The sequence below is a fragment of the Brienomyrus brachyistius genome, chromosome 7 (assembly GCF_023856365.1).
Source record: "Brienomyrus brachyistius isolate T26 chromosome 7, BBRACH_0.4, whole genome shotgun sequence".
In the NCBI taxonomy this organism is placed as follows: Eukaryota; Metazoa; Chordata; class Actinopteri; order Osteoglossiformes; family Mormyridae; genus Brienomyrus; species Brienomyrus brachyistius.
Window position 1 is genome coordinate 12,628,648 of NC_064539.1, and position 18,315 is coordinate 12,646,962.

The 18,315-nt window shown below is 37.8% G+C and overlaps 1 protein-coding gene across 2 annotated transcripts; it reads left to right on the forward strand.

Annotated features, from left to right (window-relative positions):
* Positions 1-548: 548 nt before the first annotated feature.
* LOC125745877 (myotubularin-related protein 12-like) lies at positions 549-17,934 on the forward strand. Of its 2 annotated transcripts, none has more exons than XM_049019125.1 (16): positions 549-736; positions 2,954-3,002; positions 3,321-3,460; positions 6,684-6,756; positions 6,919-7,055; positions 7,149-7,242; positions 7,400-7,523; positions 8,842-8,917; positions 9,538-9,644; positions 10,656-10,780; positions 11,120-11,198; positions 12,372-12,442; positions 12,613-12,782; positions 12,905-13,075; positions 15,063-15,218; positions 15,954-17,934. In XM_049019125.1, the coding sequence occupies exons 1-16, from the start codon at positions 668-670 to the stop codon at positions 16,536-16,538; spliced, it is 2,226 nt and encodes a 741-aa protein (XP_048875082.1). In that variant the 5' UTR covers positions 549-667; the 3' UTR covers positions 16,539-17,934. The 2 variants fall into 2 exon arrangements, with proteins under 2 accessions (XP_048875082.1, XP_048875083.1); XM_049019126.1 differs by having other exon boundaries at positions 550-736; positions 2,957-3,002.
* The last annotated feature ends 381 nt before the right edge of the window (positions 17,935-18,315 follow it).

Consider the following 18,315-nt stretch of genomic DNA (forward strand, 5'->3'; position numbering starts at 1 on the left):
GAATAGAGGAGGGGACTCAGGACACACCCCTGTGGTGTGTCTGTGTTCAGGTTTGAGAGTGGATGTGGTTTCCCATCCGCGTTATTTAATCTCCAACCGAACTGCCAGGCATGGTCAATACTGCCACTTTTCGTTGAAAAATTTGGTGGTGCAATATGACAGAGGAATGAATTGAAACAAATGTGTTATTTATTACATGTATTATTAAGATAACTGTGATATGTGAAACAAGCACTCCTGGCCAGAGTTAATCTTGATACACTAATTACATTCTGTGCTTTGTTTTGCGAGTATAGGGGACACATTTAAATAACTCTTTAAATAACTCGTTATTTCCGTATATAAAAAAATATTTTTATATATTAAATAGCTTGGCGAGTGCGCACTGCAGGTTGCGCCTGGGCAGTGCTGTACGGTTTACTTCCTGTTTATACATGCACCTGCAAAATTAGGAAGTTTTCTCTGATATCGGTGGAAAGACAGACCGTCGACCAATGAAAATCTCTTGTTTAGTTTGTGCCCGCCTACCGTGAAGCTTGACAGTTCCAGGTTCGCGTGAAGTTGCAAAAACGTTCGCGGAAGAAGCGGTTTCAGCTTAACTTAGTTTTACGAGTGGTCAGTATTTCCAGCTTGCTTTTAAAAAGTAATTAACGCAGCTGCTTTCGAGATGTTTTCTCTCGGGAGTAACGGTGGAAAATATACAAAGCCTTCATTTGTTTCCTATGTTAATCCTGAGGTAAGTATGTTCCTAATTAAATTTTAAATATATTACAGTGTAATACTTTCTGGTGCTTATAAAGTCTAAATGTGAACTAAGCTTAAACTAATTTCTTAATAGCTCTGCTTTTAACTGAATTATTTACGTATTTTTAAAATAACAGTTCGTGGCAAATAAAATTTACTATTATATTATATTAAGTTAATGAAAATTCGATAATTTAATACAATAATTTGCAGTTAGTCCGGAAAGTTACTATACAGAAAGAACATAATCGGATATAGCACTAGAAACAGAATGGACTTATGAAACAAGTATGACATTTCTGAAACAATTTGTTCCCATAATAATTAACATGATCAACTTCCAGTGAAACAACTCGTATCGATTAATCAAAGATATATAATTGTAAAAAAAATGTGAAGAAAAATAATTAAATCCTTTTCATAGAAGTATACTACTTACTAAAATTCTTTAGCTGCTCAGATCGGAATACGGTATTTCACCGTAAAATTTTCTTCGTAAATTTTCCACAGTCAATCTTCCTTAAATCGCCATTACAATTAAGTGATTTTTTGAATTCTCTGCAAATAATCGTTTAATTTCGATCATAGAAATAACAGTTCACCAGCCTAGTTGTCAATAATGAAGCTGTTTCAAGGTGTACCTTGCTCGAGTATCGAGGGAAGGTCTGAGAATGCATGCTCCTTCTGGAGTTATAATGAATGTGCTAGCTGTCTATCAAATGAAAATTCTCTTATTTTAAGAGAACCTATCCACTTTGGCCAGTAAAGCATTACAAAAGCCTTCCACAATTCTGAATGCAAAATTAATTGTTTTCAAAGTTACGTGGGGAAAATGAGTAGGAATAGTTGTGGTGGGTAGGTTTAATAATAGATGATAATTTATTTTACCCGAAAACGTTTCTGTAAACTTTCCGGGGGGACGTCTTTTTGAACCAGTCCAGTTTCTTCATTTCAGTATCTCTAACGAAAGTTGAAGCAACTCGCTAACAAAATTTCACAAGTGGTATTTCCACGCTGTGTATAACCTCGATCGCTACTAAAGCTTGCTAAGATGGTTGAAATAGTTTTCGCTAAAACCTGCGCACAATGCGCCCTAGTATGAACGTTAACCTGAAACTTCTGGTGAATGACTGAATTATCATTATCATTTGTGGCTCTTTCTAGTTACTGTTGCTGCGATTGTTGACTTTAAGTGTTTTCCTATTCAATATGCAGACTGTGCGCCGGTGGAATGCCGAATAATTCGGGACAGTTTACACATTACTCCTCCGTTTTTAATTGTTACTTTGTAAGTAAAGTGCCATGTAAAATATGCAGAACTCAGGTTTTTCTAAGATTTAACAATAACCCGTGAGCCTATGAGCACCCGTTTAAGGCTAATGATTAACTCCACGCAGAGTGTTTTTTTTTTGTTTTTTGCTGAACTTCGACTGGCCTGTTTGTTCAGTTTCCCTGAAAGCTGCGTGCAAACCTTTTAAGAATGATGTTTAGCAAGGACGCTAAATACGTTAAATTTACTTCCTCTTTTAGGCAGCCGTGATGTGTTAGTATAAAAAAACCTAGTTCAGTTTCAGAGTTGCAAGACTATAGAAACTTCACTACGCTTGAGTTCTCAGTGTCTTCGTATAGTTATTTCAATTAGCATTAAGAGCATGCAACTCAACTCTTTATTGCTGAAGGAAGGAAATTGTGCATGGTTGACATAAGGACAATACTCTAGGCAATACTGAAACTTCAAACTGTCTTCGGAGCTGCTCAAAATATGTTGGGGAAGTTATATCCTCAAGGGTATTTTTTGATTTTAGCTTTCCCTTTGTCATAAAATTACTTCCTTGCATCCTTTATAAGCATTCTGGACAATCAGCCTTTTTGGAAAATACTTGTCGACTTATAAAATAGGGGCAGCTCAGGGGTTAGCACCCCTCTAGCCAGGGCTTTCCTATATAGCACCCCCCCCCCCCCCCCCCCCCCCCCCGCCCAATGCCAGACTCTCTCCTATGCCATTGCATGGCTTTACAGAAGTACTGTTCAGGTTAATCCTATGCCTTGTGCTGTACCATTCCTGGAGTAGGTTTTACTGGATGGATGGTCAGTATTAATACCCTGTGTTTCCTGTGAAAAGTCCCAGGCTCATCATGTTCCTCTACTAAATGGACAATGGATGGAATAACACGTTTCTCTCTTTTGTTTATTTTTCTTTTGACTCAAGCAGGAAGGAAACAATGCGCTGCAGGAAAAAAATCAAATTTTTTTGCCAGGTAATTCAAAACATCATTTTCATGTGTTGCCTTAGCGACACATTTATAGTAATAGTTATGCACTGAGAGAATTCACATTTTGGCTGTGTTTCTCCAAGGATGCTGTTTTATCTGTGAAGGTATATATGACAACTCGCTTTTGTGTGGGGTGGTCTGAGTCTTTTTGGCAAAGGTACTTTAGATTTTGTACAGGCTTTTACTGGGTCATGTTGTTTGTGATCAGTATTGTCCAATTATGCTCCAAGGAGATATCTATTTGTCATATACTGTAATATGAAAGTTTACTTATCCATTGTTATTGTTATTATTACATTACAGGTGAAGTAGTGTTTTGCAGTGCCAGTCCTGTGTTAAAGTGCACCCACAATGATGTGCTTGAGAGCAACATTATTGGTACACTATTCTGCACCAACTTTCGCATTTCATTTGTCAGTGACCAAGTGCTCTTAGAGGATGTGGTGAGTAGCACAGTAGCCGATATCTTCTGCTATGTTTCATGCTTCAACATGGGGAAGTTCTCGAGCATTCTTTCACCCCCATTATCATCCACCATGTGTACTGCTAGAGGAACTGTTGCTGCTATTTTAAGATGCAAGTTAGTTTTGTTTTTTGTAAGTGATCTCCAGATTTTACAGAAATAAAGCTATAAGTTAAATGCTTCATCGACAGAAAAATAATTACAGATTTTAATATCTGTCCTATTCATGTCTTAAAGAGTAGTAAGGTCAGGAAAACCTTTCTTTGGCGGGATATTCAATTACTTACAGCATACAGTGCTCTCAGAAAGTACTCAAACCACTTTTCATATTTAAAAAATGTGGCAGCCTTATGCTAAAATTGTTTAAATTCATTTGTATGCAAAACAATCTACACTCAATATTGTATGATGACAAAACAATTTCAGAAATGTATAAAAAAATACATAAATTAATAAAAATTTAAATAAACATTTGATTGAGATAAATTCCTTATTCAACTCCTTGTTCATTTACCATTTTACCAGTGTAACTTTCATCATACAAGAATAATCCAGGGCTTTTTATTTTCCTATAAATGGATTAATTTAAGGAGAAAACTAGAACTCGTATTAATGTCTTTCTCAGCTCCAATAGATTGCTATATTTTTCTTTAAAATGTCTTTTCAGAGGGGCGGCATGGTGGTGCAGTGGTTAGCACTGTTGCCTCACACCTCTGGGACCTGGGTTTGAGTCTCCGCCTGGGTCACATGTGTGCGGAGTTTGCATGTTCTCCCCATGTCGTCGTGGGGTTTCCTCCAGGTACTCCGGTTCCCCCCCACAGTCTAAAATCATGCTGAGGCCAATTGGACTTGCTAAATTGCCTGTAGGTGTGCATGGTGTGTGAGTGCATGGTGTGTGAGTGTGCCCTGTGATGGGCTGGCCCCCCGTCCTGGGTTGTTCCCTGCTTCGTGCCCATTGCTTCCGGGATAGGCTCCATGAGCCAGTACAAATGAATTTAAACAATTTTAGCATAAGGCTGCCACATTTTTTAATAGGCTCCATGAGCCAGTAGGATAAGCGGTTTGGAAAATGGATGGATGGATGTCTTTTAGAAATCTGTATATTGATATTTTTGTTCATTCTCCCAGTTAAACTAAAAATAAAAATGGCCTATTTAGATGTCTGCACCTTTAGAACTTTATACCAACTAAACTGGCCCAGTTTCCCCAGCACCCAAACAATATTACCCTAGATATTGTGCCCATAGTTCCATGTGAGAGGTATAATCATATGGATCTATCAGTCTACTGCCCCCACTCTCTATCATTAAACCACTGGGGAAATGATTTAGTGCTTCAGTTGGCTGAAGACAATGTCATACGTATTGGGAATAGATTTTCAGAACCCCTTCAAACATTTCTTTCTAATTCTTTGACATTCTTTCTAATTCCGCATTCTTTGGCATAGTTGCTGAAGATAGATCAGTCTTCTAGGTTCAGTTAAATTCTATTGATAGCAAGAAGGTTGATTGCATTGAAGTGGAAAGATAAAAAGCTACCTTTATATACCCACTGGATAAGAGACCTGCAGAATGCAGTTAGAAAATATCAAGTTTAGTTTAAGAGGTTATACTGATAAGTTATACAAAACATGTCATGTAAAAAATGAAGTGTACATAGATCTAATTGGAGCATAGTACAGTCATACCTCCCTCTACCGGGCAGCTCTAGGCACGCGCACGCGCAAATTAATTTCACACAACCAGCAGCTGTTATGAGCCCCAGTCTAGGGTTGTATGAAAACAGATTTGTGTCAATATTATCAAGCAAAGCTTCTCACTGAAGCAAAACAAATGTCATGTCAAAAGTAAAATTTATAATTTGCAAACAAATTTATAACTTGCAAATGTCATATCAAAAGTACCGGCGTAGAAACAAAGTGCGTAAAAATACAAACACCACCCCGCTGAATTAGTGGGAGTCCTGAGCTTGTTTCCTTCTTACTAGCCGGGTTGGGGGAAGGTGCGGAGACGTGTAATAAAGATATTGAGGTGCGCAATATTTAACTACAGTAAAATCCCGTTATAACGGACTTCAAGGGACCTGGCAAAACAATCCGTTATATCCAAAGTCCGTTTTATCCAGAGTTGCTGTATGCCCAGAACACACCTACAGGGCACCATTTACTCATGTCACACCCCAGCAGACACACTTGTGGTAATTCAATTTTACCTGACCAGGTGCGCGACTATTAATAATCCCGACTACGTATATCTGGATATCACCGTTATAGCCGAACAAAACTATAGCTAAAAGCGGCCCAGGGGAGCAAATTGTTTGTGCGTCATAAGCGAAACTCCGTTATTTGCGAGTCCACTATATCCGATGCTTTTTCTGCATGTTCTTAAAGGAACCAGCGGACCCCGTCCGTTATAGATGATATTCCGTTATAAGCGACGGGATTTTACTATAATAACCAATTGTGTTGCCTTATTGCCACCTATGAGCCACATGTGTTTTCCAAAATAAAACAGCATCTGTTTTCCGTTCGCCGAGGCCCGGCACAAAATGCTCCACGGCCCGGTGGTTGGGGATCCATGATCTAGAGGACAAGGCTGTGGGAGGAGCTGAATTTACAGCGGCGCGTAAAACGGTGCAAAAGGGAAGCGTAGTGTCATGTTCCTCCAAAAGAAGCTCGATATCATTATACGAAAAGATACGAAAAGGAAAATCACAGAGTTGTTGCAGACCATTTTGGAGTGGCTAAGTCTACGGTAGGCGATATTTGGAAGAGTAAAGAAAAAAATCATCCAGCTCACTTGATGCTGGTTAAAAACTGAATGACCACTGCAAGAATAAAACAGGATAATTTACTAGCTTAGACAGAAATAACATCCTATTATAAGCCTTGCACCTCATAAATATCATGTAGTTTGTATGTGTACACAGGTACATGTACTGTTCATGTACTTCTAAGTTACGGACATTTCTTACTTGCGGACACCCCTCGGTAGCATTCTGCCCGGATAAGGGAGATTTGACTATACTGATAATGTAATGAGTCCATTGTAATTTTGTTTTGCATTATCTTACATTGGTAAATGACACAATGTATTTTACTGCTTCACAGAGAGGAAGGTGTACTTCTAGAACCAACAGTAGCTTATAGTCTATTTAACACGATTAAAATACTTTGGTAAATTTTTTTCTGGTATTCCTTTCAGGTTCAGCCTTTCAGGAATAGGTTATATGCAGAAAATGATATTCCCCTGACATGTGTTGATCAGATCTATGGAGGTATGTATTAAGTTATCAGACTAAGGCTGGAAGGAACCTTCCTTCCATTTGACTACTCACTGTTAGTGTGTCAGTGTTATATATTGATTATGCAGGACTGTTGGTTCTATATGAAATGCATACACTTAAAACTAGTTATAACGTATTTTTTTAAAAACCTAGATTATGATGAAAAAAGGAAACTAATAACAAATACTCAAATGAAGAATAAACATCCCAACAAGATTATTATTTACTGTAAAGACTTGCGGGTCTTTCAGTTCTCACTCAAGTTAGCCAAAGAAGAGGCAGCAAAAAAGGTTTGGGTATCATTTATGTATTTTATGTTCTCTCTCTGCATAATTTGAAACCACACATAACAGTCGTATCTGTTTCTTCTGGTTCTTGTGCAGGTCTTCCAGGGTATTGTCCACCACAGTCTAGAACCCAAGTCACTCAGATGCATTTTTGCATTTTCCTACTGTGAAAACATTGCAGCAGCTCCAGGTATAGAATGTAAATATAGACTTAGGCAATGATAATGCACTGCTGTTATGCGAAGATGGTTCATACGAGTGGTGTCTTGCACAAAAATCAATATTAATGTGTTGTGTCCATTTCATGTATAAAATCGGTATGTATTTGTCATATGTGCTTTTTATAGAAACACAAAAGAAACCAAGGACACTGATGTTTGAGAACATTGTTGATTGGATGGAGGAAATGAAGAGAACCAAAGGCAACTGTAAATTACTGGAAATAAATAAAGATTTCACAATTTCACAAAGGTATATTAATATAAGCAGTATACTTTGTATTAATGCTTGATTTCTGTTTTGTATGAAAATTACGAAATTGAGAATTAGCGACACATTGACATTTATTAATGTAATAAGTATACACTGATCAGCCATAACATTAAAATGACTGACAGGTGAAGTGAATAACGTCTCAGAACTCTGATGTACATCCATACAGCAAGTAATTAACGGTCTATTGTTCAAGTAGCTAGTAGAGCATCAGCGTCAATCCTTTTTTCCAAATGTGTGTGTAAATTATGTATACATAACTGCATTTGAGAAATATAGGCATAGTTTGGTTTGCAAGATAATTTTGCTTTGCAAGTCTTCCCTTGGTTCGGTTCTTTAGTCTCCTTGCTCGCTAGCTAGTCATAACTTGTGGTAGCATATCATCCTATTTTATATTACTGAAGGAGAGCCCTGTGAATATCTTGACAGAGAGCTGATTTTTTTTTTATTTTTTGCCACCACTGTCATGGGTTATAAGTAACAAAACACCAAATTCCATTTATCTCTAGGTCAACATGCAGAGTAAAAATGCAGTATTTAAAAAAAACAACAGAAAGCCCGTCTTGTGAAATTACAGAAAATTGTGTCATTATTTGTTTGTTGGTTTATGGGGGGCACTCTTATTGTGCCCCTTCAGAATTTTGGCTTGCATGACACCCCATTGCACCAGGGTGCACTATAGGAAGAAGTTAAGGCAATGGAGATAGTGTGATGCTCTGGGGAATGTTCTTGTTACTCTGACACGCACCACCTGCATAAACATTGTTGCAGACCAAGTACACTCCTTCAGGGCAACGGTATTCCCTGATGACAGTGGCCTCTTTCAGCTGGATAATGTGCCCTGCAACACTGCAAAAATGGTGCAGGAATGGTTTGAGGATACCCCTGATTTCAATCTAGTTGAGCATCTGTGAGATGCGCTGGACAAAGAAGTTTAACGTATGGAAGTCCCACATTTCAATTTACTAGACATAAAGGATCTGCTGCTTGATGCCAGACATCACAGGATACCTTCAGATGTGTTGCGGAGTCCATGCCTCAATGGGTCAGAACTGTTTTAGCCGCAAAAAGGATGCTTACACAATATTAGGCATGTGGTTTTAATGTTATGGCTGATTGGTATATTGCATGTATTTGGTGAACATTCATTTAACATGCATTGATTTTTTGAAATGATTTTTAAAAATGTATTAATTTGTTAAATTTTATTTATTTTAATATGATCAGTAGCAGCATACTATATTCCATTCTTCTTGAATGTTATATGTTTTAAGTTGTATAGGGTTTTATTTGACAGGTTACCACAATTTTTCTTTATTCCAACAAATGTTTTGGAGAAGGATTTGGCTACATATCAGGGGAAAGGTGTACCTGTAAGTCTTTTATATGTTTTTGAACTATTGCCATTATAAATTTTGATAATCTTCTCTACTTATCAGATAGCCCAGCAGCATGCATGGTGTTTAGCTTCATGCTATTTGGCTATTTATTTATTAACTTTATAGTATTTAAAAACGAATTTAAGCGTAACTCTTTCCCAAACACATTCTTACATTCTAGTGTCTAGAGTTTTATCTGGTTTCTATCTTGACTGTTGTTAATGCTGTACAGAGCAATCAACAATAAATTACTGTAAAGATATCATAGGCAGAAAATCACAGAGAGTTGAGTCAAATCCCACCCACACTTGGTGTGTGTGTGGATTTTCCATGTTCTCCCCATGTTATATGAGTTTCTTTGTAAAGTCCTAATTCATGGAGATGCCAAATCAGCATCTCTTAATGCCCCCCACTGGCATCTCCGCATGGGTGTTCTCCCCTTTTTCACCCTATAAGGCCTTGACTAGGCTCTAGGCCTGCTGTGACCATGTACTGAATATGCTGCTGTAAGGATGGGTGGATATTTAAAATATTCTAAATGTAAAATTACTGGATATGATTTTGATACAGCTTTTTGTGGGGGTGGTGTGGGGGGTATTTTGTTTGCTTTTCAGATTTGGTGCTGGTCTCACCACAGTGGCTGTGCTCTGTTCAAAACTGCCAGTTTACCTCTGGTGCAGGAGGAGAGTTCCTTACGGGCACAAAAACAGTACATGGAGAGGTACATGGTCTGAGCTTTTTATTTTATTGCTGCACTTATGTAGCTCACAGTTTTCTTCATTGTGGCCTGTCTTCATCAGTTATGACTCATGAGTTCTACTGCATGCACTTCACAGTACAGAACATTTAGAATGCAAATTCAAAGACAGCTGTAAACTGAATCACTTCTGACTACAATGAATCCTCAGTATTAGAAAATTTAAATTATCTAAGTGAAACAATTATTTGTGTCTTTCAAAAACATTATACTCAGACTTTGTTAGTGATCTTTTTTGAGTTAACCCTTATAATTCCGCAAACTAAAATCACGTAATGGTTTTCAAATGAATACACTAGACACACCTTTCTTTGTGTGGGTGTGACATGCATTGATCCAGTTTAGCATGAGCAGAGATGGCAAGTCAGGGAATATGGGGTTCATAATGGTGCATAAAGAGAGCCAAAATGTAGACAGACAATACAATGACCGGACTGGGGAAACAAACAGGAACATGGACTAAATACATTGGACTAATGACAACGATCAGAAACAGCTGGTAAACACGGGGAATCCACACAGGGTTAATGAGGGGGCGTGGCACACGGAAGGAGCGGACGTTCGGGGCAGGACAAGTGTATATATAACTTATTATTTTTATGTCAGTGTTTTGAAGTTCTTCAGAGTGTGCCATTATTTATCAAGAAAACATGTGAAACAGATTATACATTTTACCCTGGTTTATACTTTTTTATGCAATTCACCAAAACTAAACCTATTCATACAGTAAAAGAAATTCTAAAAAGAACTCTAAAAACATTCTAAAAGTGTGTTCTTCAATTGCAAAATGTTCAGTCTCATTCTGTTTTATTGCATTTTTATTTTACTATGTTATGCTTCTGTGCCCGGTTATTGTTAACAGTGTATCATATGGGAGCATAAATAGCAATATTTAATAATAAAACAAGGTCATAGTTACATAATACCAGATAAAAAAGTTAGAATCAGATTTTTTTTTGCAATGATTCTTTTCAGAATGCTGAATGCTGTAGCTCACAATTACCTTTATGCTGTAAAAGCAGTGGAGCTCTCTGAGACACTTCCCAGCATCCAAGACATCCAGCAGTCCTACAGCAGATTTAAACAGAACTTCCTCATTGGTGAGCTGTTTTCACAACAATAGCAATGGAACTGGAAAGATGCTTTCTGATTTTTACTGATCTGCTTGTAGTTATTTAGTGTGCATAAGTTTTATTAAATTAAAAATATTTTTTAAATCTATAAAAGGATAAACTCATTCATCAAGGTGATATCACCATACATATGACAATAATATAAATAGTATGTGGTATATCAGAATATTAACAAATAGCATATTTCCACTTTAATGCTCAGAAGAAAATCATTCTTTGTATGTTTTAAATACAGAAACACACATCCTTATTATTTTTTTCGGATCAATCTTTGTAATGTTAATTTGCTTTTGCTACTTCCTGTAGACAGTATTGGTGAATTTTGGATTTCTGATATGAAATGGTTCTCTACACTGGAAACTACAAGATGGCTCAGCATCATCAGGTGTGTTTCTAACGTTTGATTCATAATCGTGTAGCACATAGGAAGTGATGTCAAGCAGAACTGCTCCTAAAGGATGATGCTCAAAGGTGCTCACCAGTCTTGGGAGACAGCTGTCTTTTATTTGGTCTTAAAGGATTTAGAGAAGTATTAAGCTCCTTTTATGCTTTTTAGGGCTCACATAATAAACCTCAGTTCCCACATGACTCCATGAAAAGCCTTATTGTCAAATGTTAAATGATCATATATTTTATCCAGACGATGGTGTGGGCCTAGAGAGGCTTGATATAATTGGCATAAGTGCAGTTACCCAAGGCAAGATGAAGGATGGAATGATAATTTTGCATCTTGAAAAGAGAATAATTGCAATGCAGTTTGAAACATCAGTACATTCTGAAGCAGTTCATATATAAAATTTCTTGATTGTTGTCTGTTTGTAAAAATTGTAAAAAGCACCGATCAGTGACTTCATTTTATTTTGCAGAAAAGGTTGTGGATTGGGGGTTGGGTGGTTATATGTATAGTCAGCAAATAAAAAAGAACAAAATATCCATATATGCACTGTCTACTCAATGCCCTGTGACAGTACTTTAAGTTTCATTTTGTTTGCTCTCATGTGCCTTGCATACCAGTTAGCCAGTTAATAAATATTTTGGAACACTCTACAGTTTAAAGAATCCAGTGTTGGTAAAATGGTGATTCTGAGTTGCCCTGACTCTCTGAGTGTATAATCTTAAGTGCACTGTGTGGATAATAAGTTCTGTTTGGCTATAGTTTATTTGTGATACATTTTCAACTAATTTTTGTTGCTTTATAAATATCACCATATTTATTGCAACAAAATCGCATTGTAATGTTTCATAAAATTTCAAGATTCAGTATTGTCCTATCATACTGTGTTGGATTTCCTTTCAACTGTAAAGCCAAATAGTTTGTTTGAAACGTTATGTAGTTCAAATACTGCCCTTCTATTAGAAGTATGTACCCCTATTGCAGGGTTCCCCAATAATTTTTCCCCAAGGGCTAAATTCTATGAAAAATCCAATGCCGGGGGGTGGGGGTGGAGAGATGCTGATGATAAAATTTTCTTGGGGGGGGGGTGTTATTAGGCCTTATTGCACAGGGACAAGATGTTGTTTGTTATTGTTTTTTTTTTTTTTTTTTCATTTTTTACAGGCAGTGTCTTCATAAAGCAGTTGAGGTTGTTGAATACTTAGAAAAGGAAAATACAAACATCCTTCTTATTGGTGAGGAAAAAGTGTGCAATTTTTTTATTTAAATATATGTTACACAGATTTAAAAGTATACTCCCAATGGGAAAACACTTTATAAGCCTACTGTGCCGCTTAATGTAAAAATATACAATGCTAAAAGATACAATAAGAATAACCGAGTGTACTTGTTAATTCTGCACCAGAGGATGGAGGCGCAGACCTCAACTGTGTGATTTCCAGCCTTGTCCAGTTGATGCTGGACCCCCACTACCGAACACTGACAGGCTTCCAGAGTTTGGTGCAGAAAGAGTGGGTTGTTGGTGGCCACAACTTTCTGGACCGCTGCAACCATGTGCACAATAAGGACAAGGAGGTACACTTGTGGAAATATTGACTGAAAATTTTGTGAATGTCATGCCCCAGCTGGACGCCGAAGCTTTAATGACACTTGTTTCTGGGCATCCTGTGCTTGATCCCTCTACCCTCCTGCTGCAGTCCCCAGTATTCCTGCTTTTCCTGGAGTGTGTGTGGCAGCTTCTTCAGCAGCACAGCCTTGCATTCCAGTTCTCAGAAACTTACTTGACAGTCCTCTCTGACAGTGTCAGTGTCGCCATATTCAGCACATTCCTCTTCAGCTCACCCTACCAGAGAGCCTGCATCATGAAGGTAAGCGTTACAGCATCTGCATGAGGATAAGTTTACTTCAGTTCCAGGTCATTTTCATAGTACTTTCTGAGGTATAGAGTGTAGTAGTGCCGGGCAATGTGCGATTATATTAACATCACATGTTATGGACATTCAGTTATCACATCGTAAGGACCGTGATGGTCAGCTGGGTTGGGATTAGGATAGAATGGTATCTAATTTTTCATTCCATCATATCACTTAGACATTATAGCGTTGAATATATTTTCTAATATAGTTCCAGTATTTTGAATTGTTGCCGATAAAATTAAACAGGGAGGCGGGCGGATCCTCACGATAAGATACACTTAATGGAGATCATCAATAAGTTTCATTAAAACATTTTTTTAAAACATTAAAAGCACAAACTCACAGCGCCCTCCACAATTATTGACACCCCTTATAAAGATTTGTAAAAAGAGTTAGAAAAAATCCACCTTTTGATCAAGCAGCTTCATGTCACACTGAAAAATTTTGAAAAATCCAACCTCTCGTTAACATAAATTTATTCCAAGAAAAAAAATCCTTCATCAAGAAATAATTATCTTTAACAAAAATACATGTGCCACAATTATTGGCAGAGTGAAAATTGTACATCTTTGAGTTGATTGGAGTGTGCAGGAACCTCCAAGCTGTAATCCAATACTTCCTGGTTAACATACATACATCCATCAAAATGGGAAATATAAGAGAACATACAACCCAATGAGGGAGAAGTGTGTTGACCTTCATAAGTCAGGGAAGGGGTATTAAAAATAGCTACTCACCTTAAAATGCCAATTTTTACTGTTAGGGCAATAATAAAAAAGTGGACAACAGCTGGAACTGTTACAAACCTGCCTGGAAGAGGACCAAATTTTAATTTTTTCCCCACGTACAATGAGAAGGATCATAAGAGGGGCAAAAAAAAATCCCCAAGGATGACTTTTGGTGAATTACAAGATGAAGAACATGGGGAGAGCGTGTGAACTCCACACAGAAAAGCCCCACACCTGACCCAGAGACTGAACCCAGGACCATCTGGCTGTAAGGCAGCAACCCTAACCACCGCACCACCGTGCCGCCCAGCCATGAAATACCGGGACATTTTAAATCACAATTTGGCTGTCTCTGCCAGAAAACAAAAATTGGGCCGTCATTGGATCATCCAGCCGGACAGTGATCCTAAGGATATGTCCAAATCAACACAAAAATGCTTAGCTGACCGCAGAATCAAGCTTCTGACATGGCCATCTCAGTCCCCTGACCTGAACCTGATTGAAAACCTGCGGGCTGAGCTGAAGAGGAGAGAGCACAAGAGATGGCTTAGGACATTGGATTATCTTGAGAGGTTCTGTAAAGAGGAAAGGACTCAGATGCCCTGCTCTGTATTCTCCAACCCTATAAAATGTTATAGGAGAAGATTCAGTGCTGTTATACTGGCAAAGGGAGGTTGTACAAAGTATTAAAAGCACGATTTTTTCTAACCCTTTTTACAAATATTTACAAGGGGTGCTAATAATTGTGGAGGGCGCTGTATTTGTACTACTCTACTACCTCACTACTATATTGGTAGATAATAACAAGTTCTCTTTGGCGAAGGTTTATTTTTGGTATATTTTCAACTAGTTATTTGCTTTACACATATCACTATTTCACAAAAAATCACATTGCAGTATTTGAAATTTTTCCAAAATTGAGTACACTAGACAAAGGTATTTCAGTTTTTCCTTCAGGTTTCTATCTTGTTTTGCTTGTCTCATAAATTTGAATCTGCAGATATAAAATTCAAGAACTGGATTGTAAATTCATGTTTCTTAAACTACCAAGAGCAGTAATGGGAGGACAATTATTTCTCCACACTCTCTGGTCTTCAGGTGGATGGATGGGTCAGTCCTAAAACATTTCAGCAGCAGAGTATGGAGTAGTGGACTGACATCACACACTCCTTAAGTATTTGCTTTGATGTTTATCAATCTTGTCTTCACAGACTGAGTCTCAAACATGCGGAAGCCCATTAAACATTCCCTCTGTGTGGGACTGGTCTTTGCAATTTGACTGCAAATCCCAAGAGTTTCTCTTCAATCCACTGTACAGAGAGAAGGCTAAACAAGACAAAACACGTAACAAAAATCAGCGTCCTAAGGTAAATCGTCATCATACCATGCTCTCAGAAAGTCTTGGGATGCTTGCTGAATTCAGTACAAATATTGCATATTTATTGGTTTTATAACAATAATTATTCATTTGTTTAAAAAATATGTATCACATTAGAAGCAACCAGTAGTTTTAAGTAAAACATTAATTTCAAGTAGTAATAAATTGAAACCCACGTTATAGTTCTAAAAGCGGTTCTGAGTTAAAAAGTTCATTGACAAAGAGTCTCACTGGGTGCTTTTTAATTAGTAACACATTTGCAGTAACATAAAACACCAAATATGTGTGCTTATTATCCCTTTGGGAGCCAGTGACTACAATTGTAATTACTAGCAGAAAAATAATGGCACTTAATAAAAAGAAAATGTCTATGCAGAAAATACATGCAGATAAGTTAAATGTTGCTTGTTAAAGGAATTTTGTTGTGAAACCAATAAATTCTTGATATTTTTACAGAATTAAGCAAGCATCCCAAGACTTTCTGTGAGCACTTATTTTTAATTAAGTATTATTATAATCTTGACCAAATGTAGTGGTTATATATGCTTGAATTAAATACATGAGTTTAAGAATACTTTTCATACATGTTTAAGTTCTATTCTGTATATACGTATGATTATGTTACATAAAACTGAAAAATAAAATTGGAACCAGTAGAATAAAAGTTGTTTATCAGATGAACAATATCCCCACTGAAAGTGCTATGTTTGAATTTCATCGTTAGCCCATAAGGCAGTTGTCTTTGCCCAATGCAACTCCTCCAAAAAAAGGCTTCTTCAAGGAAGAGACTGAAAGCCTGAAGAAGATTCTGAGGGGAACACGGATCAGTCGCTGGATGCACTTGTCTGAATCAGCCCAAGCTTCTGTATGGGAATTCTACAACTCCTGGCAGCAAAAGCCGCTGGACTATCACGGGCTGCTTCTGCCTGACCTGGATGGACCCGCCATCCGGCTGTGGATGCAGCGCTACCTCCGCTGGATCCCAGAAGTGCAGATCTTTGGGGGTGGGAATATTACCCTGGTGAATAAGATAACGAGCCTAGGTCAGGAGCTGGAGCAGCTCCGCCTTGAACTGGAGCAGCAGGTGCGCCAAGCTGAACCGCGTTGCAAGAGCACAGAGACTGTCGACAATAGCACCGTTCGTATGTCTTGCTTCTTCCCTTTCGCCTCCTGTCGCTCTTTGCCCTTCAAGCCTGCCATACCTACCAGCCATTGTGATGATGAAATGGACATGGGTCATTTAGCTGAGAGGGAGGATGAGGACACGGAACTCACAGACAACAGTGTGATCAGAGAATGTGTAGACTGAAGCTGAGTATTTACTAGTGTAGCAACATTAGACCAGAAAATCAACATCAGGGAATCAATTGATATGCATACTTTTTCACCAGCATTTTAATAAATATGGTGCAATTGTTTTTTTACAGTAATTTTTAGATTAGCTTTTTTTGTATGTAGTATTTTTGCTATGTCTTTTAATGCAGAAGTGAGATACTTTGTGCAGTCTGTCATGGACTTTGATGGAGAGTGGGGAATATTCTTTTTCAATGTCACCTTTAATATGGAATATGTTATACATTTTTTTAAATATGCAATAATAATTATTGAAAGAGTGGATGACAGTGTCAAAGTAACTCCATGTTGAACAAATTAATAATTATTACAAATTATTTAGCCATCTGTAGACTTGCAGGATTAAACAGCTCTGTACTCTAGATTGCACTGAAAAAACCTTAGCAATACCTCATTTTCTCTTGTGATTCCTTGATTGGTTCAATCAGTCAAGGAATATGATGTCAAAATGCTCCCCTTTAAAGTGATTACTGAATGCAGCAACAGCAGAACTTACAAATGGTGTTGAAGGATAAACAGAAACAATAGGTTTGAGTAGTAAAACTTATTGATAACATTTTTTCATGTATTCCTGAGCATCTTGGTGCCAAAGAATAGCTCTTGATTTACACCACACAGCTTTTCTTAAAACAAATATTTTAACTTAAAATGTAACATGAGTAGATGATGCTTTATGAGGTTCAGTAATAGATCCAAACCGTTTAAGCACTGCATAATTGTATATTAAGCTTAACTTAATTAATAACATAAAAAATAATATTAGAATTCTACTGTCATTGAATAATGAACAACTACTGGATTTACAATATCTTAGACTGTGTCAGGTTTCGCGGGTGCGGACGGGCAGGCTGGCAGGAAGGAGGCAGGGAAGGACGAAGCAGGCAGGCGGAATACGGGGAAAACGGGGGATTTATTAAGGGGACGACAACTACGGGGAGAACGGGACATTGCAAAGATACTAACATCAATGACCAACAAAAGGCAGGGCAAGACGTGGACTGATATAGAACAAAGACAGGGCAAAACAATAGGATATAGCTGGGCATGGTTAGGGAAGCAGACGTGGATAATCGGGGGCGTGGTACTCACGAGGATCGTGCGAGCCGGGCATGACAGACTGAGCTTTGAAATTTATTTTTAATTGAGATTTGATTGTATGTAAATGTTTGCAAATATTTTATTTCATTTTTAAAATATGTGAATGACCACTATCACAAAGATTTTTTTATGTATGAATAAGGAGAAATGTACACCTTTAGTAATATGTGTAGGAACTGGTTTATTTTTGTATGGGAAGTTATGTCTTGTTTGTTTTGAGTGGCCTTGGTAACTAAACGTAGGTTAAGTTTGAAGTCAATTGTCATTCATAATAACAACTGGAAGACAGTTGCATGTTTCAATAGGCCAAACAGCATAAGTATGCAAAAACCCATCCCCCCCCCCCCCCCACCCCAACACCTATCAAGGGTTGGGCATTTCTTGGGTCTATCTTGGTGGATACTGTTACTCCACCGAGATTGGTACTTGTTCTTGATGGTATTCAGTCACTTCTATTCAACACATGTCCTCACACCCATATCATCCTTGGGTACAAAAAACAGTCAAGGCAGGTGAGGTAGAGGGTCAGATCAGGACCTTCTGCAACATTTCACCAAGATACTCCACCACAGCGCTAGCTTCTGGGACTGACAGGGTACGGTTACATGATTCCAGGTAACAGTCATTAGAATCAA